Raw genomic sequence first — 24,512 nt, forward strand, 5'->3', positions numbered from 1 at the left:
TTGCATGGGTTCCAGAAAAGCCCTCCCCAGCTGAACCCCTGGAGTTTTTGCACGACTTGCTGGTAGCTCCACGGAGGAGTCTTTTCTCCCCTGGAAATTATGACTGCTGATACAATCCAAGTGCCATGTGCCTACCCTGGCACCCTGGATCTTACAAGTTGCTCATGCTTAGTGAGCCTCTTCCTCTTTTCAGAAAAGAATACTCCAGTCCTTAGCCTTTTCTATCCCTTCTACCAAGGAAGCAAAAGCTTTTTCTAGAGACACCCAAGCACACTGCCCTTTTAAGAATCGCTGCTGCTTGTTCGACCTGCTGTCCCGTGGCTGCAAGGGAAGTAGTTCTGACCGCACCTAGCTTGGGTCAGTATCTCCCCGTCTTCTGTAGCTTTCACAGAGCGGCACACCCCCCTTGGAGGCCCTGCAGCCTGCTCGTTCTTCGTTTTACCAGGACCAGGCCGACTATATCGCAGTAGGTCTTTGTTTCCAGGTTCTACTGCTGCTAGGGTTCCTAAAGTACCCAGTTACTCCTGCGGCTTCCGGAATGCTGGGGTTACAGGTGTGGGCCACCTCTCCGGGCTTTTCAGATCAGTGTGGTTGTTTCCCTAGTAGCTCAGTGCTCTGTATCATTCCACCACTGTCCTGTGAGGGACCAAAATGCCAGCCTGTGCCGGGCCCCGCGCAGTCAGCAGCTTTCCAAGCCCTTTCCCGGCTGGACGGCTGCATGGATGACTGGCATTGCTGTCCATATGCTCCACACAGAGCCAGCCTAGTTTCCCCAGCTGTCGCCCCTTCCTCACACCCCAGGCTGTCACTTGATTTTTCGAAAAATCTCCCCCTTGCCCATGAAGTCTTCAGGTTGTCTCTTTCGTCCTTGGGCGACGGCACTAGCGCTCTCTCCCAGCAACCCTCCTGCACTGAACCTTGAATTGATACAGTGGGTGTGACTCTCAGGAAGTTGCTCATTATTTGCCATTAGTGCCTCAGAGTGCGTGCCTTCCCATTATCCCATATCTTTCCATATTCATAGTCCTTCCTTCTCTCACTTCTCCCTCCCTTTCCCCTTCCTCCTTTCTTCCCTCTCTCCGGGGAACTGGTTCAACCAGAGTGCAACCTGGTCATCTACCTCTGGCGCTGGAGCAGCTGCAGGAGCTGGGACGTGCCGAGCAGCAGCGGAGCTGAGGCTAGGGAGGCCAGGCTGGCGCACTGCGGGGCGCCGAGGACGAGCAGTCGGCCCAGCCGCCTCCCGGAGGCCCATGCGGGGCCAGTATAGCCCGCTGTCCGTTCATGAGGCCGCCGTGGTGCTGGAGGAGGACCCGCGGCATCCCGCTGGGGCTGCTCGCGCTCTGGGTGGCCGCCGCCCGCTGTCTGCAGAGTAAGTACCTCGCAGGTGGGAGCGCCTTGGCGAGTGGGAACAACATCGCTGGAAGGGGCGATCCTTCGGGTGCTGGCCGGGAGGGCTAAGGGATACGGACTAGGGTCACTTCGCCGCCTCCGAGCGGGCGGGGCGCGGCTGCAGAGTCCTAGGCCGAGCTAAGGCTCTCTTGGTGCCCTGGGCCGCTGCCGCTGCGGTTATCAGAGCAGGAAGCCGGCCTGGAGATAACTCGTTTGCTCCTGGCCAGAAATTTCTATTTTCTTCCTGGAAATAACCAGATTGCAAATCCCCAGGTCGCCCACTCGCTCATCACCAGACTGGTATTAGACACCGTCTGTGAGTTTCCTGGGTCTAAGCGCCTCCCTTAAGTTCCAGATAGCCTGGGGCTCAGGTAAAGGGGTCGGAGGCTCACTGGAGCGTGAGGCGAGCCAGCGCTAGAATCCCTGGAATCACCCGTGAGTCAGAATGTTGCACACGTCCATCATCATCTATAGACACGACCGATTACACTGCATTTTTACTTTCTTGTTCAAGGACTGTCATTATTACCATTCCCATCTTACAGATCAGTCAACAGAGGTCTAGAGAGGGCCAGAGGAGCCACTGGCGTTGAAAGAGCTAGGAGGGAGAGCTGGCCCTTATCAAGCCCGTTTGTTCACAGATCCCAGGGATCTACAAGCTTCCTAATGGTTTAGTCCTCAGAAAAACCATATAAAATCAGAGCCACTTTTCTCTGTGTTCTATGCGTGCTGAAACTGAACAGGGGAAGGGACTGCCTACCTAGTGTGTAGTGAAGTCAGGGCACACACTGAGCCTCTAGCCTTTTCCTGGAGAACAGCACTGGTATTTGCAAGAGCCAGCGAGAATGGGATGGGGCTGTTGCTCCTGCAGCTAGGGAACAGAACATAGCAGCTTTTAAGTCTAGCAAAGGGGACTCTTTTTAGACAGGGTTTCTCTGTAGCTTTTTGGTTCCTGTCCTGGAACTAGCTCTTGTAGACCAGGATGGCTTCGAACTCACAGAGATCCGCCTGCCTCTGCCTCCCGAGTATTGGGATTAAAGGCGTGCGCCACCACCGCCCAGCTCAGCAAAGGGGACTCTTAACAACCACCTTTCCCGTTGTCACACGCTTCCAGGCTCCATTCTTGTTCTTGGTGCATATGCCTGTGATGTTCAGGGGTGAGCGTCCGGATCTGTCTTTTCCCTGCAGGAAGCAAGCAGGGCACAGTAGATACAGGCAGCATCGTGGTTAACAGATCTTCCTTTGAAGTGGCCTTTGGAGGAGGTAGGTGCTGCCTTCCTGGAACACTATGAACTCAGATTTGGGAAAACAGAACTCTCTATGCAAAGGAATCCACTCTTAACGGGAACCTAGCAGCTGGGTAGGAGCCGCCATGACAGCGTTGACAGAGGGAACACAGGAGACCAGGTGAACGCTTGCATCACCTGGTGGCTGTACTCTGCACAGCTGTGAGCGTCAGGAGGGCCAGCACTGTCCCTTCCGATCAGTCCCTAGTGTCTGTTCAGTAATAGCCAGGACCTACTCTTTTAAAATGAGGGGATGGGGGCCTGCTTGGGGAAGGCCTGAGCTGCAGCCAACACTAGTGATGTGGGGTGACCTTACCCTCTTCGCCCCAGTTCCCTGCATCCTTCGGTGCAGGGCAGGGACAGAGCCCAATGGTACAGCTCTTTTTTAACATGAGCAAGGCCCTGTGCTTGGCACCTAGCAGTGCTCGAAAAGAAAAAAAATGAAAGAAAGAAAAAAAGAAACAACATTGTTAAAAATGAGAGAATGAATCTTCATTCCACAAAGCCTGTGTGAAAACATGCCGCAGACACACAGAATGCCTGTATTCGGAAGCCTTTTCTCTGTAAATGGTGTTGTTATGGATTAAATACAGACCCCTGAATCCTCCGGTTGAAAGTTCTGATGTGATGTTATTTGGAGGCAGGGCCCTTGCAGTGAGTTTGGGACTCCTGTGGTGAGGTTCACATTCTTACCAATGAGAGATCAGAACTCTTCTTGTGTTGGTGAGAATACAGGGAGCAAGTTAGTTGCTAGACCAGGGAGATGCTCAGCAGGGAAAACACTCTTCACCAGTCTTGGCGACCTGAGTTTGACCCTGGGATCCCCAAGGTGAAAAGGGATAACTTCTCTCATAGGTTGTCCTGTGAAGGCCACACACGCCATGACACACGTGCACCCATATGGATAACATACACCCAAGTAAGGAAAGGCAAAATAGTTTTTAGATAAAATACGACTGCATTAAATCCCCTGGAACTTGTGCTTCCCACCCTCCAAAACTGAGGGGAGGAAATAAGTGCCTGTTGTCTCAATCATTCGGTCCAGACTCTTACAACAGCCCAAACTAGAGCAATTGCATGGAGGAGTGGGCAGTTACTGGGTGCAGACTGGAGAGGTCTTGAGGAGCGTACTATAGGTTGGAAGGGAAGTTCTGGTCCGGTCTCACAGAGAGATAAGGAGTCTTGCTGGACTATGGAGAGAGAATCCGTGTAAAGTAGCAGACGTCCAGACTGAGTCGTCTTCACGTGTCAGTGCTTTGTGGAAAGGAGAAGTTGCCAGCGATGCAGTTGGTTATTTCGCTGAGGAGATTTCTAAGCAAAACGTCGGAGAAGGGGTTTGGTTCTTCCTAGCTGCTTATAGCAAATCCACAGGGGGGAAATGAATTGAGCTGAATGCGATGGTACGTACCATTGATCCCAGCACGCAGGTGTTCAAGGCTAGCCTGGTCTACAGTATGAGGCCTATTAAGACTACATAGTGATACCATATCAAAAACAAACAAACAAAAAAAAGTCAGATCTTAAAGATGTGGCTGTAACCTGACAATACTATAAAAACATAATGATGATAACAAAGGAATATCAGGAGCAGAACAGCAGGGGTGTGGTAAGTATATCTGTGAACCTAGGTACGCATCAGCCACCCCAGTCCGAACTGAAGGGGCCAGGACAGAATAAAGGAAGAATGTGGGCGTCTTAGGTCCAGCTCGGCTGACCATGGAGCTATGCAGCTGTAGACATGTTCTTCCAAACAGAAAAGTAGGCAGTACTGATAAAGAGATTGTCAGGTTGCCTTGGTACAAATGAGAGAGAAGGAGACATTGTTCTTCCAGGCTACCTGGAGGAACATCAGGGGTCACCTTAGCATGCCTGGGGTCACCTTAGCATGCATGAAGGCAGAGCATCTAACCAAAGAAACTCTCTGGCCTTACAGTGTATCTTACTAAGCTCAAATCCCATGGCTCCTGTCCTCCCTTTGGTTTCTTCCTAATGGAAAGATAATCTCTACCCTGTCAAGTGGTGGTCACATCAATGCATTTTGGAACATGTAGCTTCTGTAGTTCCCAGTGCACAGGTAGAAAGGACCTTGCTCAGGATGAGCTGTCCCTGGCAGCGCACCCACATCTTCCTTAGACAGCACTTAAGTAAGACTTCAGAGTTAACTAATTCCAGAATGAGTCTGGAGACCAGAAATGGAAGGTGCAGACTTCATGTGTTGTCACAAACTTAGGAAAAATGAGAATCTGCCTTCTCTCTATTTTCGCTATTATGTCAGGGCATAGAAGGATAGTGACAGTCTGAAGGCCAGGGTGAGAGTCCTCCCTCACCAAGAGCCACAGATGTCCTGGTCCTGCACCTTCCTCCTGGAAACTGGGATTAGGGGTGGAGAGCACACTTATGCCATGAAGATGGGGATACATCCTGAGACTTGCATTATCAGCTGATCTGGGTGTAATGAGAACATCTTAGGGGGTGCTCACAGAAACCAAGATGCCTCTGATGTCACCATGAGGTAGGTATGTGTGTGGCCCACAGTTCTGTAGTGTGCACCTGAGTTTACATGGATAGCTAGAACAGGAATAGAAAGAGGGAGATTACCAAGTTCAGAGTTTCAAAGTGGCTTTCTCATAAATGATTGCCTCATCTGCTAGACATCAATCAACCCTCCGAACATGGGAGATGACAAAACGCATCAGAAAGAACATTTCTGGTCCACTTGTCCAGCCTGTTGAGAATGCATGCGGGCCCTCTGCCTGCTGAGGGACACCATAGGGGTAGTTCAAGCCTGCCCCATGCTGACCCAGAGAATCCCTGCTCTGAAGAATCCCTAGACGGCAGAGAGAAGCCTCAGAGGTTTAGTGGAGTCCCAGCCTCGTAAGGCCAGAGTTCACAGGGCAAGGCGGTGAGTAAGGAAGCTCAGTGTTCCAAACAGTGCTGCCCATTAGAACTTAGAAAGGCCAGTGCAAAAAAACAAAAACAAACAAAGGAAAAACCTGGGGGTGGGGGACTAGAATGGCTCAGTAATTAAGAGCACTGGCTTCTCTTCCAGAGGTTCCGTTCCCAGAACCTTCATAGTGGCTCATAACCACCTGTAACTCCAGTTTTAAGGAATTCCCATGGCCTCTTCTTACCGCCATACACATAGGATGCATATACATACATGAAAGTAAAACATTCACACACACAAGATTCAATAAAACAAATAAGTAATTTTCCAAAAGATAGACAGGTACCTATCCCCTACCCCAGACCAATAAAACCAGCATCGCCGAGGGCAGAGACCAGACTGTGTGGTTCTGCCTTTGAGCTTCTCCAGCTAAAGTGTGGTCTGGCAAATCATGTCTCTCATAGACAATTTCGATTAGTCTGGTCCTAGGGGAGGAACTGGCTTAGAAGTGTCCCTAAGTCTCCTACCTTCCTTTCTGAAAATACCCGCTATCATGTCTTAGAGTCTTGCTTCCTGTATGGTTTCATCCACACAGACTTACAAAGACTTTCCTACAGGGCTTAGGGAAGGGAACAAGGCTACTTGGCTTTGGTCTTGTTGGTCTTAGACATTCTTGAGCACTTATGGTGACTGGCCATCAGGGGCTAGAGGTTCTGAGGGGTCTCCTGGGAAAGTTTAATCCCAAGAGGGTGAATTACATCACTAGCACTGGGCAATGAGGTTGGGGCTCGGCTTGGAGTAGGGAGGCCTGTCTTAAAGAGGAAGTCTTAAAGACTAAATGAGTAGATGAACAGAGAAAGCTTCCCTAGGCCAGTGAAGAGGGGATCATTTTTTAGCTATACTGAACTTTACGGTCCTGCGTGTCAGTCTTCTGTGACCTACAGGGCTGTTTGGTACTCCCCCCCCAGTAAATCCGTCATGGTGAAAAGTCACTTGCCGATAGCCCTCTGTCAGAACAGCTGCTGTAACTGAGCAGCAATGCCCATGCGTTCCTTTCTTGATGCTGCTTCCCTGGGGGGGAGCCAAGTCCAGGGAGCCTGAGACCTGCCACCAGCCCAGTTCCCACTGAGCCCACATCCACTTCCTCTTCTGCTCAACACCCTGCCAGGTAAGAAGTGGAGCCTGGGAAAGTCATGGATTCGGGTGGAAGATGTTGGGATAAACTCTAGTACTAGAGAAGGAGGGAGATAACGCCCTGGACACCAAGCACTGGTAGGGGCCTAACGTGCAGCTCTGTTTATCTGCCCTCCTCTACGGAAACCTTATATTAATAAGGTCCCTGCCCTAGGCTCAAGCCAAGGCCCCAAACAGAATCCCCATCTTCCCCTGCCTTTCCCCATCATCCAGCCCTTTGACATGTTTTATGATGAGAGTTCATAGATAGTTTTGAGCTAGAACTTTTTTCCTTCGTGTTAGGTGAGTTAGACACAGAAGCTTGAGACGAAGGTATTGAGAGAACATATCTTTCAGGGTATAAGGAATATTAGGGGAGTTATTGAAAGTCACAGATAGAGTGCCAGGGCCTGAAACCAGGGAGGCTTCATTTTCTCATTGAACAAAGTGAGCTGGCAGAATTACAGCTTTGGGGGTCTGCAGGGCAGTCCCATACTTTCTGGTTGATAAGTAGTCCCCAGTTTGTGTGCGTGGCTGACTTGCTTTCATTCCTAGGTGGCAGGGGAAAGGTCAGCTCCTCATACCTGTACCTGGAAAAGGCTGCCGCAGGCGTGGCCTGATGTGCCAGACACTGCTCCCAATACAACCGGGCCAAAGTTCAGTTCAGTTCAGTAGCCCTGCGAACAAGCCCGGCAGGCAACATATGATATTAAGACAGTCTTTGAAGAGAGAGAATGACCCTGAGGCCAGGGAGAGGGTCAGATGAACTAAGGTTATGGCCACTGGGGAGTGGCTCATAGTTGGGGTGACTAGAGTTGGGGGTGAAGTGGAATCATGGGAGATGGAGGTGGAAAAGAAAGTTGGAACCAGCATTGAGGCCTTCCAGAGTCAAGGCATTTGCACTTTGTAAACTAAATACCCCCATGACCCTGAGTCCTGGAGACAAAAGCCACAGAGGCACTGCTTTCCCACAGCGAAACCTCTGAATGGACTCAAAGATGAGGTGCAGGTGGGCTATGAAGAATTCTCCTCCGGGCCTCTCCCGGCTTCTTCTGGCTGCTGGCAGTCTCTGGGGTTCCTTGGCTTCTGCACATCCCACCACATCTCCGCCTTCACCTTCCGGCCCATGATGCTGCCTCTCTGGGTCCAAGTTCTTTTTGAAAAGACACCAAGTCAATTGCATCTAGGCCAGCTGAGCTCACCCAGAGGGCCCCGTTTTAACTTAGTGGCCTCTGTAAAGACACGGTCTCTAAAGATCACAGTAGAAGACAGGACAGGAGGATGCTGTCGTCTATTTAAACTCTAACAGGCAGATAAGAAGGTGGAGCCCCAAGTAGGACACAAGTCTGGGAAAGCATCTTCAGTGCAGCCCGTGACTCCCACCTGTCCTGGTCAGATCTACGGTCACTTTCTGTCCCACATCGGCAAACTAGTCTCGGTGGAGTCTGGGAACATTTCTTAACCAACCAGAGAATGAGCTTAACACCCATGCCATGTGAGTGTTGTGGATAGAATCAGAGAAGACCTGGACGAAAGGCAAAGCAGCCCCGAGCCCCTGAAGTTAATTATTGCTGGTGGACCACTTCTCTTCCCTGCAGGTGGTTTCCTTTGACGTGTTGACTGCCAACCCAGAAAGATCCTTAGACGGGGAAGCAACTGAGGGAGGTAAAGGGATTTTGTAAACTCACACCTTTAGGGTACATGCAGCCAAAACAACCGAATACTTCCCCAAAATGCAGTGTGCAAGAACCAGCGGCCAAAGGGGCAACGTACCTACAGACCAAGCTAAAAGCAAAAGCCAAGACTGCGGCACAGAACACAACTTCCTGAGTCTCAGAAAGTGTAGGTTCCTACAACACGGTGGAGCCCAGAGGTGGGAGGTAGGAGTTTATATGCTAAGCTAGACAAAGACAAGCTGATGTTGTGGAGTTTGTAGGGTGCCTGGCCAGCATATACAAATCCCTGGGTTCAACCTCCAACACAGGAGGAAGAGAACATGGTGGTATCTGACTATAATCTCTGCAGCAGAGAGGTAGAGGCAGGAGGAAATGGAGTTTAAGTTAGGGTCATTTTCGCCTATACAGTGATTCCAAGGATAACCTGGGCTACATGAGATCCTGCCTCAAAAAAGCAGGTGTGGGAAGAGACAAAGGAGGCCGAAGGCCCGTTTAACTTACATGGGCTTTCTCACAAAAGAAGAAAAGCAAACTATGAAACTGAGATGTCAGTCAGTCAAGAATTACCTGGGTGTCAGAGCCCAGAGATGCGTGCTTAAAAGCTGACTGTCTTAACAGCTTTGTTTGTTCTGTTAGGCTTCACACTTATGCCATTGTGAGCTGATGGGCAGGATGGGGTTGTAACCAAGATGGTTGCAGTCATGTCAAGCTAGATCCCACGCTGGGGTCTTCTGCACTGTCTGCAAACCCTGTCTTCCTCGGCTGCGGTCATGCTCCCTTTGTCCTCTTCCCTGCTTCCCTCCCTGTCGTGTCCCTGGCAAGGACACTCTGTGTCCTCATCAGCGTCAGGAGCAGATGTTTGTCTATTTTCTTTATTTTAAAAATTCTGGAGTTTTTGCTGGGCATGGTGGTATGTGCCTTTAATCTCAATAGAAGCAGGGGGATCTCTGTGGCTTCCAGATCAGCTGGATCAGCATAAGGAGACTCTATCTCAAAAGGGGGGTGGATATCCTGGTATGTTTGCATCCGTGTGAGGGGCACAGCAAGTGTCTTCCTGCTGGCGTCCTTCTAGGTAGGACTGCCTGCTTCCACGCCTACCAATTACTCTGTACTTACTGGAAGGCTGGGGTCCTGGGCCAGGTTTGGCATTTGCAACTTTGCTTTGATTCCTTCTAACACTCCAGACCTATGAAGTAGCTATGGCTATTACATCAATCACCGTTACAGAAGAGGAACAAAGGCCTAGCCCATCGGTGAGCCATGAGGCCAGAGTCACAACAGTAAAGAGTAGGCTGGTATTGGAACCCACCTCTGTCTCTTTGAAGGCCTTGATTGGCTAATGGAATTTCTTGGGTTTGTCTCCATTTATGGCTGCCATCTGCAAGAACTGTTAAGAACCCTATAAGGTTCTGGGCTCAGTGGGAGCCTTGGGAGCAGGGGCATACATGCCTACATGCACTGTTAAACACAGGAGTTATTGATGATTTTAGACACTCTAGGGGAGGTAAACTGGGTCCTGAGGTTCCCACCAGAGCTAGGTTCCCACCAGAGCTTGAGCTTCAACCTTGTTCCCGTTTGACCTAGTTCTGCATTCTGTACCCCATACCTGCAGGCCAGCTGCATAACCCATTAAGGGAAGATTCAGGAATTCCCATTCATGTTCCAGGTGCCCTGCAGGATTCTTGGGGTGCAACATAGACCAAGCCGGCTAAGTTACAATCTAAAGGGGAGAGGTGTTTAGTAGCCACACAAGTAAGGACACACAGGCTGTGAGAAGCGTAGCAGTGAAAGGTGCCCTGAGAGGAGCCCAGTGACGGGGCAGGACGGGCTTCCCAGTTCGGCTTCCGCCCAGCTGAGAGGAGCCCAGTGACGGGGCGGGCTTCCCAGTTCGGCTTCCGCCCAGCTGAGAGGAGCCCAGTGACGGGGCAGGACGGGATTCCCAGTCCGGTTTTCATCCAGTCGAGAGGAGCCCAGTGACAGGACGGGCTTCCCAGTTCGACTTCTGCCCAGTTAAGAGGAGCCTAGTGACGGGAGGGGTTTTCCAGTCCGGCTTCCACCCACTTACAATCAACGGTGATGCTTGAGTAGACCTTCTATACACACCCCTAACAACATAATGTTATCAAAGGTCTTTATCTCTGCCAATCTGATAATGGCGGAGTCACTGAACTTCCGGCCCTTGGCTTCCTTGGACTATGATCTGGGTCTGGTGCACTGGGAAGCCATTCATAGGCAATAGTGGTTCGCTCTTCTAGAGTGAATTTTGTGTGTGAGATGGGGTATGAATTCTGAATCATGGTGAAGGGGGCAGCCTGACAACCTATCTCTACCCACAGAGTTTGGGGTGACTTTTCAAGGTTAGTGAGTTGGTAGGGACTCCTGCAGGGTGAGCTGAATTTTGGTTTCTGTGTAACCAGTCAGTAACTATCAAGAGGACCCATAAACTGGGTGAGCATGTCAGCCATTGCCATAATTCTTGGCAGCTAAAATGACCAGCCAGTATTTGGTTGCCTTCACACAAAGGTGTCTTCCAAGTTGTAGCTTTGCCTGGTCAGGAGTGGCAGACTCTGGCCAGAATATTAAACTTTAGCTGCTGCTTAAGCCTCTGTCATTTCTCCTCCTAGACGTTTGTCTGTTGGTGGGCCTGGAGATGAAAAAGGGGTCCTCTTGCCAACTCAACTCACACTCTCTTCCTAGCCTCCCTAAATGGGTAACAGTTTGACCAGAAGGGCCTGCATGCCGCCATTTACTCGTCTTCAGAGTGCACGAGCTCCAGGAAGGTGCCCGGCCCCGTGCTGGGTGCTAAAATACTCAAAATGATGACCCCTCAGGCTCCGGAAGGGGCTAGTGGTCTCCCAGCACACTAGCCTGCCAATAACCCTACCAAACACACAGGCTGCGGAGGTCAGGATGCAAATTTGTCACCAGATAGCTCTCTAATATTGCAGTAATCACTACTCATATCTGAGGTCAGAGGCACCGGAAAGGAAGATAAAGAGATGGTGGATAAGATAGTCATGAGCCAGGCAAAGCTGCAATAAAACCCCACCTTTACCAGCGACTGGCTGTGTGCCTGTTGATTCTCGTTTTAAATGGAAAAAAAAAATGTTTCTCGGCCTTTTGAAAAGAAAAAGCTGAGTGTAGCAGCACTTATCAATAACTCCCAGGCAGAAGGATCAAAAAATCTAAGGCCAGCCTGGACTACATGAAACCTTGCCTCAAAAAACAAACAGTGTTGGGCAGTGGTGGCACATGCCTTTAATCCCAACACTCAGGAGACAGGGCAGATGGATCTCTATGAGTGCCAGGTTACAGAGCAAGTTCCTGAACAGCCAGGGTTGTTACACAAAGAAACCCTGTCTTGAAAAAGCAAAACTAACCAAACAAACAACCTAAAATAAATAATTAAAAGTGACTCAATGTAAAAGCTTGGCACGGGTCTTCAAACCTGTAACCACAGCACTTAGAGGAAAAAGGATCACTGCAAGTTCAAGGAGGTGTATAAAGCACATTCCAGGACAGCCAGGGCCACATAACCACCTCCACCTCACATAACAAGTGAATAGATTGCTAGATTGATTGATAGATGATAGATAGATTGATATATAATGGGTAGATAGATGATAAATAAATTGAGAGATGGTATAGGTGGATATATAATTGATAAATTAAAATTAGATGATAGAGGATAGACAGATAGATAAACAAATAGATGGTAGATAGAGGATAAATAGATTGACAGATGATAGGGGATAAATTGATAGACATGAGCTGGGCGGTGGTGGCGCACGCCTTTAATCCCAGCACTTGGGAGGCAGAGGCAGGCGGATCTCTGTGAGTTCGAGACCAGCCTGGTCTACAAGAGCTAGTTCCAGGACAGGCTCCAAAACCACAGAGAAACCCTGTCTCAAAAAACCAAAAAAAAAAAAAAAAAAAAAAAATTTGATAGACATGGATGATAGACAAATGATAGGTTACAGATGGATTGATGATTGTAAGTAGATGACTTATAGGATTTAGAGAGATGATATATAAATGATAATAGATAGAACATAAATGATAATAGTTGATAAATGAGTAATAAGCAGAAAATCACGATCAGTGATAGATTATAGATAGCTATATACATATATACATACACACATACATATATAGATAGGTAGGTACATGGATAAATAGGTAGATACATAGATAGATGATAGGTAGATAGGTAAATACATACATATATACATACACACACACACACACACACACACACACAGAGTAACAGACAGCTTGTAAAGTACAAAAAGCCTAGATCCTGGACTGATGAGACAACTCAGCAGGTAAACATATTTGTGCAAACTGGAGGACCTGAGTTTGATCTCCAGAATCTACATCCTCTGACCTACACACACACACACACACACACACACACACGAAAAAGAAGAGTAAATCCTTAATACCAGGCTGGGTCCTCCCTGACGCTGGCTGGTAAATGAGCCTAATCTTTCCAGCCACAAAGCAGCACTTTCCTGGGAGGAAAAACCGACACCTCTTACTGTCACTTGGGTATTCGGTGACTGAAAACATTGATTGACCAGCCGCCCTGTGTCCACACCGTGTTGGTTACAGGAGGCACAAGATGAAGGCACGCAGGAGCCTGACCCTCTGAGGCTAGCCTGGAATTTGACCTGCTTTCTTATTTATTCCGGGAGCCTTGCACTCGGCCCGTGTTCTCGATTAAAGGATAACTGACGGTACGACACTGGCCTGGCGAGGGTGTTTGTGGGAGTGGTCAGCAGTGCAACCCTGGACAGCTCCTGTGATCTCATTACTATTCCAGGCTGGGTGAGGGAGCCTGAGACTAGAAACGGCAGGCTTGAGCAGACGGCACTGTCCTTGAGGGAAAGTCCTGGCAGAGGCTGGAAGCTGAGCTCTTTGAATTCTCATCCGGAGGGAATGTTGGCCAGGAAGTCTTTATGCCTAGAGAGGCTGAATCCACTTGTGCATAATGCTAGTCCAGACCTCTGTCTCAAAGGTGCCTATGTGACCACCAGAAACGGCGGAGCATGGGATTCAAGAAGACCACTGGCCCTAAGTGGTCTCCTTAACACTATATTTCAGAGATCTCACCACCGATCCTCAGAGATCTCCTCACCACCGACCCTCCGAGATCTCCTCACCACCGACCCTCAGAGATCTCCTCACCACCGACCCTCAGAGATTTCCTCACCACCGACCCTCAGAGATCTCCTCATTAGTCTGTCTTGGCACCAGAATCATCTGTGTTTATCATTCTTTGGCTCTGAATCCTGGGGGTCCTTGTTAAAATGTAATCAGTTCAAGAAAGTGCCAAAAGATCAGCAAGGACATTTCAGAGGACATTTGACAGGCCTGAAGAAGCTCCCATTGGCCAAATGTAAACTCCCTTGTAGGACATATTACATACTAACAGAGTATGACAGAGTAGATTTGAAAAAAAAATAACCCACAAGTCTACAGGAGCACTAGGAAGAACACCCCTACCCTCCTGAATATGAGACAAGTTCTTACTGTGTGGCTCTAACCAGCTTCGGACTCATAATGGAGGGCCTGAAATTTCCCACGCTTTTGCCACAGTTTCTGAAACTCTAGAATTATAGGCCACTGAGCTCATCCTGAGAAATAAAGAGCTTGCTTTTTATACTGGGGTGGGGGTGCGTGCATACCACATTGCATGTATGCGGTCAGACCTTTCTGTCTTGTTTGAGACAGGTCTTTCTTGAGAAACAGCTTTTTATTATTATTTTTAAACATTTTCTTTTATAGTTTATTTATTTTTATTCTACGTGCGTTGGTGATTTGCATAGATGTATGTGTGTGAGCGTGCCAGATTTTGGAGTTTCAGACAATTGTTAGCTGCCATGTGGGTGCTGGGAACTGAACCCAGGTTCTTTGAAAGAGCAACCAGTGCTCATAGCCACTGAATCATCTCTCCAGCCCTTATTATTATTTTTAATAGAATAGAACCAGCCAATAAATTTAGACGAATGGTAGAATTTTTTAAAAAATCACTGGGTGGTGGTGGCGCACGCCTTTAATCCCAGCACTCAGGAGGCAGAGGCAGGCGGATCTCTGTGAGTTGAGGCCAGCCTGGTCTACAAATCGAGTTCAAGGACAGTCAGGGCTTTTATATAAAGAAACCCTGTCTAAAAAAAAAAAAAAAAAAAAACAGTCATGTTTTACAGCTGTAGTCACCTCACACCTATGATGCCAAAACCTCCAAATGCACCAATGCTGTCTAACAAGGTAGTCGTACGTTCTTTAGAGAAAAGGAGGGACATGCCAATCACAACCCAGGTGCTTTATCTAACTTAGCGCCCCCAGTCATGGGACAAATTTCAATTATTTGTTTTCTGGACTGATGCAATGTGAAGACCTCATTTTTATGGTGGTTTTACCTTGTTTCCAAACAAATCTAGAATAAGGCGTTTTAAAATATTGTCATGAAAGTCTCACGCCACCTCTAAGGTGTGGAAGCCCCGCTGGATTAAAGAGGACTAACACAGCGTAAGGACCCAAAGCAGCGAGTGGATTCAGAACACAAGGGGTCGTTCTGTGAACAGCCAAGGAACTGGAGATGCACTGTACATTAGCAAATAGTGAGATGGCTCGGTGGGGAGAGGTGCTAGCCAGCAACACTGACAAATCTGCTTCCTCCTCAGGACCCACTGGAGAGAACTGACTCCCATAAGTTGTCCTCTGCCCTCCATGCCTGCACCACGGCACACACTGCACAAACACACACAGCCACACCCATAAATAAATTAACATGTACTAAGAAAATCTAAATCTCAGGGGTGGATGATGGTGTCTGAGAACCCCTGCTCTGAGGTGCCGTTTCGGGGTGTCTGTAATATACTTCCTTATGGTTCAGTCCCCGAGGCTACTCTGGTCTTCAGATGCCAGTCAAAAGGCCCAGGTTGGGGCAGTACAGGTGGTTCATCTGTCAAGAGGTTCCATTGTCAGCAAGTACAGAACAGCTCACATTGCTAACTCCAGTTCTAAGGGATCTGATATGCTCATGTGGCCTCTGCAGGCATCAGACATGTACATGGTACATGTATATATATGTAGGCAATGTATACACTCAAAAGAAAAATAAATAGCTCTGTTTTTAAGAAGTCTCAGGTTGTCCCCATGCTTTTGACTGTCTGTCACAAGTGTGACATGTCACAAATCGCCACGCCCCACTCTTTATACTGCATTGATTTGCTAGAACAGCTCATGAAACACATCGAGACACTTGCCTTACAGCTACCCATTCATGAGGATCTTGCACAGCCTACAGATGGACACCAGAGGAAGACAGCCTCAGGAAGAGGGCGTGGGAGGGCTTCTCTAGTCCCGCTGTGTGTGGGAGGCGCCTGTCACATTCTGTCCTCACTACTGCCAGCCACTGGCTTTCTAGTTGAGCCTAGTTGTGAGTGTTTGAACTTTGAAGTCTGCTGACCACACATAGCGTTTTACCCTCTCTGGGTGAGCTGCCCTGCGGCTTCTGGGTGTTTGACACTCCAGGTCTCTACGAGCACTGTCCTTCAGGGTCTTCCAAACGCTTCTCTCTGAGTGACTGTGGTGAGTGACTGGGCGCAGACCACTGGAGAACAGCCACCTCCCCTCCCCGGAGAGAGGCCTTAAAGTTCCAATACTCCAGTCACTCCTTGTCCTTCCTGGTGACCAGTCCTGAAACTATCTGAAGGTCGCCAGCCACCAGTCATGCCCAGAGGCTCACCGTCACTCAGGTCACTTGAAGAGTCTAGGGTTTTAGGAGCAGAGCGACAGAAAGTGGAGACAAATCAAATATCTATTCCCTATTGTATCATAGAAGGAAGAAGTAAACGCTTTCTTTCCTGCTTCTTGGCAGAATCACTCTAGACCACTTGAAATCACTTAAAATTATAACCATTTTAAGATTTTTACTGCCGGGCGGTGGTGGCACACGTCTTTAATACCAGCACTTGGGAGGCAGAGGCAGGCGGATCTCTGTGAGTTCGAGACCAGCCTGGGCTACAAGAGCTAGTTCCAGGACAGGCTCCAAAACCACAGAGAAACCCTGTCTCGAAAAACATATATATATATATATATATATATATATATTTTACTGTTTATTTATTAATTTTGTGTGGAAAAGGGATGCATGTATGCACACGTATTCCATGGGGATGAGTGGAGCTCAATGGACAACTTGAAGGAATGAGTTCCCTCCTGCCATATGGATCTCAGGGACTGAGCTCAGGCCATCGGGCTTGGTGACAAGTCCCTTAGCCCAATGAGCCATCTCTCCAGCGCCCCCCCCCATCATTTTTTTAAGCATGAAATTCATTGCATTGCTTTGGTTACCCAGCCAGGCCTTAGGAAATGGGTACAAGTGGGGTACTATTATCAATGGCGGAAGACACTAGAACGCATCCGGAAACATTACAGGCGACAGCATGGATCCGGTGCAGCTGGCCACCAAAGGATGAGAAAGCTAAACAGGAAAAGGTGGAAACGGAGTGATAAAACCACCATGGCCACAAGCAGCATAGGGAGGACGGGTGTGTCACATCCTCTTCCGCATCTCAGCCTACCTTTGATGAAAGTCGGGGGTCAGGAATTCAAAGCAGGAACCCGGAGGCAGGAACTGAAGGAGGGGCCAGGGAGGAACACTGCTCACCAACTTCCTGGCTCACGGTTGGCTCAGTCTGCTTCCGTCTACACTCCAGGACCATTCCAGAGGTGACACCAGCCACACTGTGCTGGGTCTTTCCACATCAGTGATCAGTCAAGAACATGCACCACAGGCTTGCTCGCTGTCCGATCTGGTGGGGGTGTTTTCTCTTCCTAGGTGACTCCAGCTTATGTCAAGTTGACACAAAACTAGGCAGGCTGCCATTCGCTCTCCTATCTCTACTCTTCCTGTGTGTGGGAGGCACCTCTCACATTCTGTCCCCTTCACTGCCAGTCACTGGCCTTCTAGTTGAAGTCAGATGCCCATGTGTAAACCTCAGCTCTGCAGAGTGAGTCCAGCCAGGCTTCTCAATCGTGATGAGCCTGAGGCTTAACCGCTGATTAACTGGATGGATACAGGAGGCTTCAATAGCATGGGCCTGCTGCTTGGTGTGCGCTGTACCACACAGTACCTATGTACTCATTGTAGGCCTTGCTGTGCCCTCACACAGCCAGCAGAAATCTCTGCTGATGCTGCTGCCTTGTCCAACCCTGCACCCATACCAGCTGATCATCAAGCTCGGTCTCATGTATTTCCTATTGCAGGTCCTAAATCATCCGGCCCTTTTGTTTGTTTGTTTGTTTGTTTACTTTTATTTTATATGCATTGGTGTTTGGCCTGCAGATAAGTCTGTGTAAGTGTGTCAGATCTTGGAGTTACAGTTGTTAGCTGCCATGTGCGTGTTGGGATTTGAACCCTGATCCTCTGGGAGAGCAGTCAGCGCCCTTAACTGCTGAGCCATCTTTCCAGGCCCACCCTGTCCTTTTTAACTTCCTGTCTCTCTCTTGTAATAACCACCTGGTGGCCTTGCTTTTTCCCATGCTTACCCCCAGGTCCCAAGCTGGTCTCCATTGCCAATATTAGCATCATCATAAATTTAGTGTAAGGCATCCTGCCATTCCTATGATGTCTGAGATCCTGCCATGCCTAGATTCCTGTTCAGGTCTCTAGCTTTGTATCCTAAGCTCTGCCCAGTGCTCCTTGCCTTCCAGTGATCTGGCCGCCTTCAAACACACCCTGATCACCCTCAGGACACAGGCTGCAGACCTCTGTTTATGTCGGCCAAAGATGTCTACCCCACATCTTCTCTCACAGGGCTTCCTCCTCTTGTTTGTCCTCTGGGTCTGAGCTCAAATGGCATTCTCTCATGCAGGTCTTCCCAAGGTGTTTCTTTTATTATTAATTAATTAATTAATTAATTAATTATGTATACAGTATTCTCAGTATTCTGTCTGCATGTATGCCTGCAGGCCAGAAGAGGGCGCTAGATCTCATCACACATGGTTGTGAGCCACCATGTGGTTGCTCGGAATTGAACTCAGGACCTTTGGAAGAACAGGCAGTGATCTTAACCTCTGAGCCATCTCTCCAGCCAGCCCCCCAAGGCGTTTCATTTATTTATTTATTTATTTATTTATTTATTTATTTATTTATTTATTATGTATACAATATTCTGTCTGTGTGTATGTTTGCAGACCAGAAGAGGGCACCAGACCTCATTACGGATGGTTGTGAGCCACCATGTGGTTGCTGGGAATTGAACTCAGGACCTGCTCTTAACCACTGAGCCATCTCTCCAGCCTCCCCAAGCCGTTTCGTATCCCCCTCTATTGCTCACTGTTAGCCTTGCTTATTCTCATCAGAGCACTGGCCATTAACAAGAAACAGGTTGCTCTGATCACTGGTCCCTAGTATTCCAGCCCTTACTGAATATAATAACAGAACTGGGTTGGGGGTGGGGGGGGGGCTCTGCGCCTTTTCAGCTGGCACGCAATAGGTGCTCACCAAGACACTGATGAGTTGATTCAAGTGTAGATTCAAATGTGTGCCTACAGGTCATGGGGTGTCACTGTACATCCCCCGGTCAGCCATCAATGCCACAGTCCAGGAAGACATCCTGCTCTCGGTGGAATACTCCTGCCATGGAGTACCCACAATCGAGTGGAAGTACACATCAAACTGGGGTGAGCAGAAGATCGTGGAGTGGAAGCCGGGGACCCCAGCCAATGTCTCCCAAAGCCACACAGACAGAGTCTGCACCTTCGACAATGGGTCCATCCAGCTTTTTGGTGTGGGCGTGAGGGACTCTGGCTACTACATCATCACTGTCACGGAGCACCTGGGGAGCAGACAGTTCGGCACGATCATGCTGCATGTGTCTGGTAAGAGAGCCCAGGGTTCCCTGAACTACAGGCCCAGGCGGGCAACTTTGTAGTAGACAGAGACCTTACCTTCCTTCCTGTCCCACAGAGATCCGCTATGAAGACCTCCACTTTGTCGCTGTCTTCTTTGCTCTGCTGGCAGCTGTGGCTGTGGTGCTCATCAGCTTCATGTGGGTCTGCAACCAGTGTGCGCACAAATTCCAGAGGAAGAGGAGACACAAGCTCAGAGGTGACGCTCTGGGCCTTGTGACGATCCCTTCATAGGGGACACAAACACAGAGGTGACACTCTGGGCCTTGTGATGATCCCTTCATGTGTCTGAATCCAGAGGTGGCACCTGTTACCTCATTCTCTTTAAGAAACCTCTGTGTGATAGGCTTTCAACCTCTTGGTGTGTGTGTGTGTCTGTGTGTGTATGTCAGAAGTCAACACTGGATGTCTTCCTCAAGCACACTCCACCCCTTATTTCTGAGGCAGTTTCTCTGACTTGGAGATCACTGGCTGCCCAATAAATCCCAGTGCCCCAACACTGGGGTTACAGATTGGGGCTTTGTGCATGGGTTCTGGGGCTCTGGCTTCAGGTTCTTACGACTGCACATTTAACCAGCTGAACCATCTCCCCAGCCCTTTGACTTGTCTTTTCCTTCGCAGAAAGCACCACTGAGGAGCTTGAAATGAAAGATGTTGAGTGTTAGCCAAGACTCTGCCCAATTACACTGCTACCTCAAGAGAAAAACAGTATTTTCCAGTTGGAGGAACCGACCGAGACAATCCTCACTGCAGCCTCTGGCCATCCTTTTCTGACAGAGACAACTGCAAGATCGGAAAGCTGTTGGGGGAGGGGAGAGCCTGAGGCGGCAGCTTACTTTAGGAAGCAGGCTCTAGGACTTGCGTGTAGGAACCGATCAACTGAGGCTTTCGGCCGGGAACTTTTCGATTGCAGCTTCAGGGCCAGGCTGATCCTTAACCAACGACACCAGCAGGCACCAGAAGCTGCTTGCAGTGCTGGCTCTGATCCCATGCTGGCCTGCTGGAGGAGTCCCTGTGTCCAGGGCCAGAGTGTCTGCAGAGAGGCTCATGCAGCCAGCATTGGGACCGTGCTCTCTGTGCCTGCCCACAAACTGCTGCAGCCTCCGTCTCCATCTTCCGTTGCACACACACGACTGTGCAGACACTGTGAGCAAGCCTGAGGCTCTGAGCCGGTCTCATGAGGTCGAGAGCTGCACCTCAGGGAGCCGAACTGAGTACACCAGGGAAGCAGAAGATGGCGTTCCCATCCTCCCTCAGACAAAATTAATCAGGCGGCCTAACCTTGGGTTTTGTGTGAGGAACACGTGACTTGTGTTGACTAAGGCAGCTGGATTGGATGGGCGGTACAACAGGAAACTACTGTAAGGTCAGGCTTCATTCAGTTTCATCCTATCCGGTCACCAACACCCGGGCTGAAGATGTGGCCACGCCTACCTCACAGGGCATGAGGAGAAGCCACCATTAGGCTACACGTCTCGGAGCGATTAAGAAAAGCATGAGAGCCGGGCAGTGGTGGCGCACGCCTTTAATCCCAGCACTTGGGAGGCAGAGGCAGGCGGATCTCTGTGAGTTCGAGACCAGCCTGGGCTACAAGAGCTAGTTCCAGGACAGGCTCCAAAACCACAGAGAAACCCTGTCTCGAAAAACCAAAAAAAAAAAAAAAAAAAAGCATGAGAGTGCTGGAGAGATGGCTCAGTGGTTAAGAGCATTGCCTGCTCTTCCAAAGGTCCTGAGTTCAATTCCCGGCAACCACATGGTGGCTCACAACCATCTGTAATGAGGTCTTGTGCCCTCTTCTGGCCTGCAGACATACACACAGACAGAATATTGTATACATAATAAATAAAAAATATTTTTAAAAAAAGAAAGAAAAGCATGAGAATCCCTGAAGCATCTGGAAAGCTATGTGGGAAAGTGCTGTATTGGGAAGCAGCGCTCTAAGGTGCCCTGGGATGGAGCCAGAGAGAAGGTTTAGCACTAAGCGCCCTTGCTGCTCTCGGCAGAGGACCCAGATTCTGTTCCGAGTGCCCACATGGTGGCTCATAACCGTCTGTAACTCCAGTTCCAGGGGATCTGATGCTCTCTTCTGGTCTCCATGCATGCACATGGTGTACACATATACATAAATAAAATTTAAAAAATAAATTATTTTTTTCACTGACCTGGGTTACCAGGACTCCAACTGAGCTCTGGGTTGGTTGGTTGGCCTTGGGTCTCTTCTGAGCCTCCATTCGCCAGGCTACAGCAGCAGGCAACGCCCCCTTCTCGCTTCAGTAGCCACAGCAGATTAAAGCTCTCGCTCCGCTATGATTGCAGGCCCTTGGCTGCAGCCGTGCATACAAAGATAAAATATGCTACAACATTCCTTTTATTCTCCCTCCTTTCGTGTCCCCAGTGCCCATATCTTACCTCCCATGCGGCAGGTAAGGAATTGTTGCTAAAAGTCCTTTCCTTGAGGAGATATAAGCATTGACTTTCTCTCCTCTTCAAGTCCCAACAACCAAGGTAGAGTGCCACCAAAGTTCCCCCAGGAACCAATGGACTTGTTAGGTGTCTTACAGAGCAGGGGATGAGGGGATGAGGGCAGAGGTGGCCTTAGAACAACAGTCTGCACGGGGGCAACAATGACTTCCCGGGATTGCTTCAATGAAGCTTTTCTCCCTACCTGTATGCTCTCGCCTCTCCCCACAAGACCACATGCCATAGGGCAGAGCTGCATACAACTGGTTGGGAGGGGTGGTTTGATACTCAAGGGAGGGCCCCAAGATGCTTCCCGCCCCCTCCTCTGAGGGAGGGAAAGCGGGCAGAACTCCTAAAGATGGAGGATAGTTCTGTACAATGGGAGTTACCCGCGAAGCCACTGAGATACCTCTCCTCAGAGCTAGAGGACCGGGGCTGTGTTCCGACAGGAGCTTGCAGCAGGCTAGAGGGGGCTCAGGCAGCGGCAGAGGAGCAGCCGGTGTGCACCTGACTCAGAGGCACTCACCCCTGCCACTTCCTGTACACATGTCCACACCCGTGCCCCGTTTCCTAGCAGCAGACTGTGGAAGAAGACACTGGACCAGGGCAGTTTCCACACGGTCCACTGGAGAACAGGAAACACAAGAAAACATGCATGCCTCTCAGAAGCCTGCCTTTCTCCGCTGTGGAAGCTTGTGGTGTCCGACACCCCTGGCTGGGAGTCAGGGCTTAAGCCTCATGACCGGAGAGAGATGGAGGTGGATCCCAAGAAGCCTTCCATGTACAAAGCATCTGTAAATCACATGGTCCTGGGAGAATCTCATGAAGCCATTTTCTCTGCTGCCCTATTTGGAAAGGGACTTTCCTGTGCACTCCCAAAGCCACTCCCTTTTTAAACTCTAGGGTCTGAAGATTTGTCTTCTTTTGCTTTTTTCTAAAGAAAATATTAAATTATAGAGAATGACCAATGTAATGTTAAATAATAAGTTGTTTCAGAGACTGTGAAAAATTGTTTTAAAAATGAATGAAAATAAATAGCTCTGAAAATAAGGACTTAGTTGTTTTGTGTGCGCACATTCCTGACAAGGCCAGTGCTGGGGCCAGAGAGACAGTTCAGAGTTCTTCCTGAAGACCAGGTTTGATTCCCAGATCACAGCTGTCTGAAACTCCCGTTCCACAAGATCTGATGCAAAGGCCTGGCCTCCTCGTGCACCAGGCATGCATGTGGTACAGCCGACACACCTATACACATAAAATAATATTTTTTAAAAAAATGTCGAAGGCTCTGGATTATGTTTTCAGTTGGTTCTGACCACCACAGAACTGTCAAGCATAGCCCGGGTCAGATCCATGTTTTAAATGACAAGGGAACTTCCGTTGGTCCTAACTGGCAACGTATGTTTACACCTTTGAAAAACAAAACCGTTGTGTTGTAGCCAGAAGATCAGTTTGAAATGTGTACTTCCAACAGTTCACCTGTGATTCTAAAGCTCTTGTTCCAGCTGGAAAGGGTAGAGACTAAGACCCTACTTCAATGGAGCAGAACTTGCCCTGCAGAACACCTTGTCAGCTGATTCTTCTCAGCATCTGGTGTCCTCCCCCGGCCTTGTCTCTCCTGGCTAAAATGTCCCAGCAACCTTACATCACTGTCTGTTCCTCACTGTGGTTTTGCTTCAGGAAATGTCTGAGACCGTCTCAGGCAGTTACAATCACTGCGGGCCTCAGCAACTGCGGTTTTATTTCAGCTCTTTAGTACCAGAGAACAGCCACATGGGCACAGCACGTACCTCTCAGAGACAGTGGCGGCTGGAGTGCCAAGGAATGACCAGGGAACAGAATGTAATGGGGTGGCCTCCAGGAATGTGTCTCAGATGCAGTTGCCTTGACAACCTACTGGGTGCTGGCATGGTGGAAACTCCTCCAGCTTGTCACCAGCTTTCATGTATCAGGGCTGGCTTCATGAATCAGGCCTCTTGAGCTAATTGAGAACTCCTGCTAGCACAATGCCACATCCTCTTTCACCACAGGAGGGTGGGGTGCCCGCGTGTGAGCTTCTCCATACGACCGCCATCTCAGCTGCCAGTCCTGCATGAGCACACAGTTGCTGGAGTCATTTCTCCTGCCTTTCAAGAATCTTTAATTGCAAAAATAATAAATGCCTTTTGCAAAGTCCAATGGGCTATAAAAGTCCCTAATACGGTGACAATTTTCCTCAGAGGGAACAGTAGCTGTCTATACGCACATACACCTAAATACGTCTATACACTACAGTACACATTTCAACAACTGCACCCTCATCTTCTCTGTAAATCTGGAGTGAACCTAGGCGCTCATGTGTGCTAGGCAAGCACTCTGGCATCGAGCTGCATCTCAGCCCCCAGCCTGTTTAGTCAGACTGAACTCGGCTCTACACATTACCTATGGCTCTTCCTGATGTGTCTTGGCATTATCTCATATCTCTTTACTAAAATCCTTTTTATTTCATGACAGATTTTTAATTTTTTAAATTTTGAGACGGGGGGCGTTGCTGGAGAGATGGCTCAGAGGTTAAGAGCACTGACTGCTCTTCCGGAGGTCCTGAGTTCAATTCCCAGCAATCACATGGTGGCTCACAACCATCTGTAAGGAGATCTGGTGTCCTCTGCTGGCCTGCAGGCACACATGGAGGCTGAACACTGTGAACATAATAAATAAATAAATCTTTAAAAATCTTTTTTT

General features: G+C 49.0%; 1 protein-coding gene across 2 annotated transcripts; it reads left to right on the forward strand.

Annotated features, from left to right (window-relative positions):
* Positions 1 to 1,087: 1,087 nt before the first annotated feature.
* Vstm5 (V-set and transmembrane domain containing 5) lies at positions 1,088 to 22,884 on the forward strand. Of its 2 annotated transcripts, none has more exons than XM_057768077.1 (4): positions 1,088 to 1,369; positions 18,978 to 19,304; positions 19,393 to 19,533; positions 19,956 to 22,884. In XM_057768077.1, exons 1-4 carry the CDS (start codon positions 1,282 to 1,284, stop codon positions 19,997 to 19,999), a joined length of 600 nt encoding a protein of 199 aa, XP_057624060.1. In that variant the 5' UTR covers positions 1,088 to 1,281; the 3' UTR covers positions 20,000 to 22,884. The 2 variants fall into 2 exon arrangements, with proteins under 2 accessions (XP_057624060.1, XP_057624061.1); XM_057768078.1 differs by having other exon boundaries at positions 19,393 to 19,585; positions 19,956 to 20,025.
* Positions 22,885 to 24,512: the final 1,628 nt, after the last annotated feature.

Source organism: Chionomys nivalis, chromosome 4 (assembly GCF_950005125.1).
Source record: "Chionomys nivalis chromosome 4, mChiNiv1.1, whole genome shotgun sequence".
Taxonomy (NCBI): domain Eukaryota; kingdom Metazoa; phylum Chordata; class Mammalia; order Rodentia; family Cricetidae; genus Chionomys; species Chionomys nivalis.

Bases quoted from the DNA above. Each gene is read 5' to 3' on its own strand.
- Vstm5 (XM_057768077.1), top strand. From the start codon at position 1,282: ATGAGGCCGCCGTGGTGCTGGAGGAGGACCCGCGGCATCCCGCTGGGG. The intron at 1,370-18,977 runs GTAAGTACCTCG...GTGTGCCTACAG, and splicing joins CGCCGCCCGCTGTCTGCAGA to GTCATGGGGTGTCACTGTAC. The intron at 19,534-19,955 runs GTGACGCTCTGG...TTTCCTTCGCAG, and splicing joins GAGGAGACACAAGCTCAGAG to AAAGCACCACTGAGGAGCTT.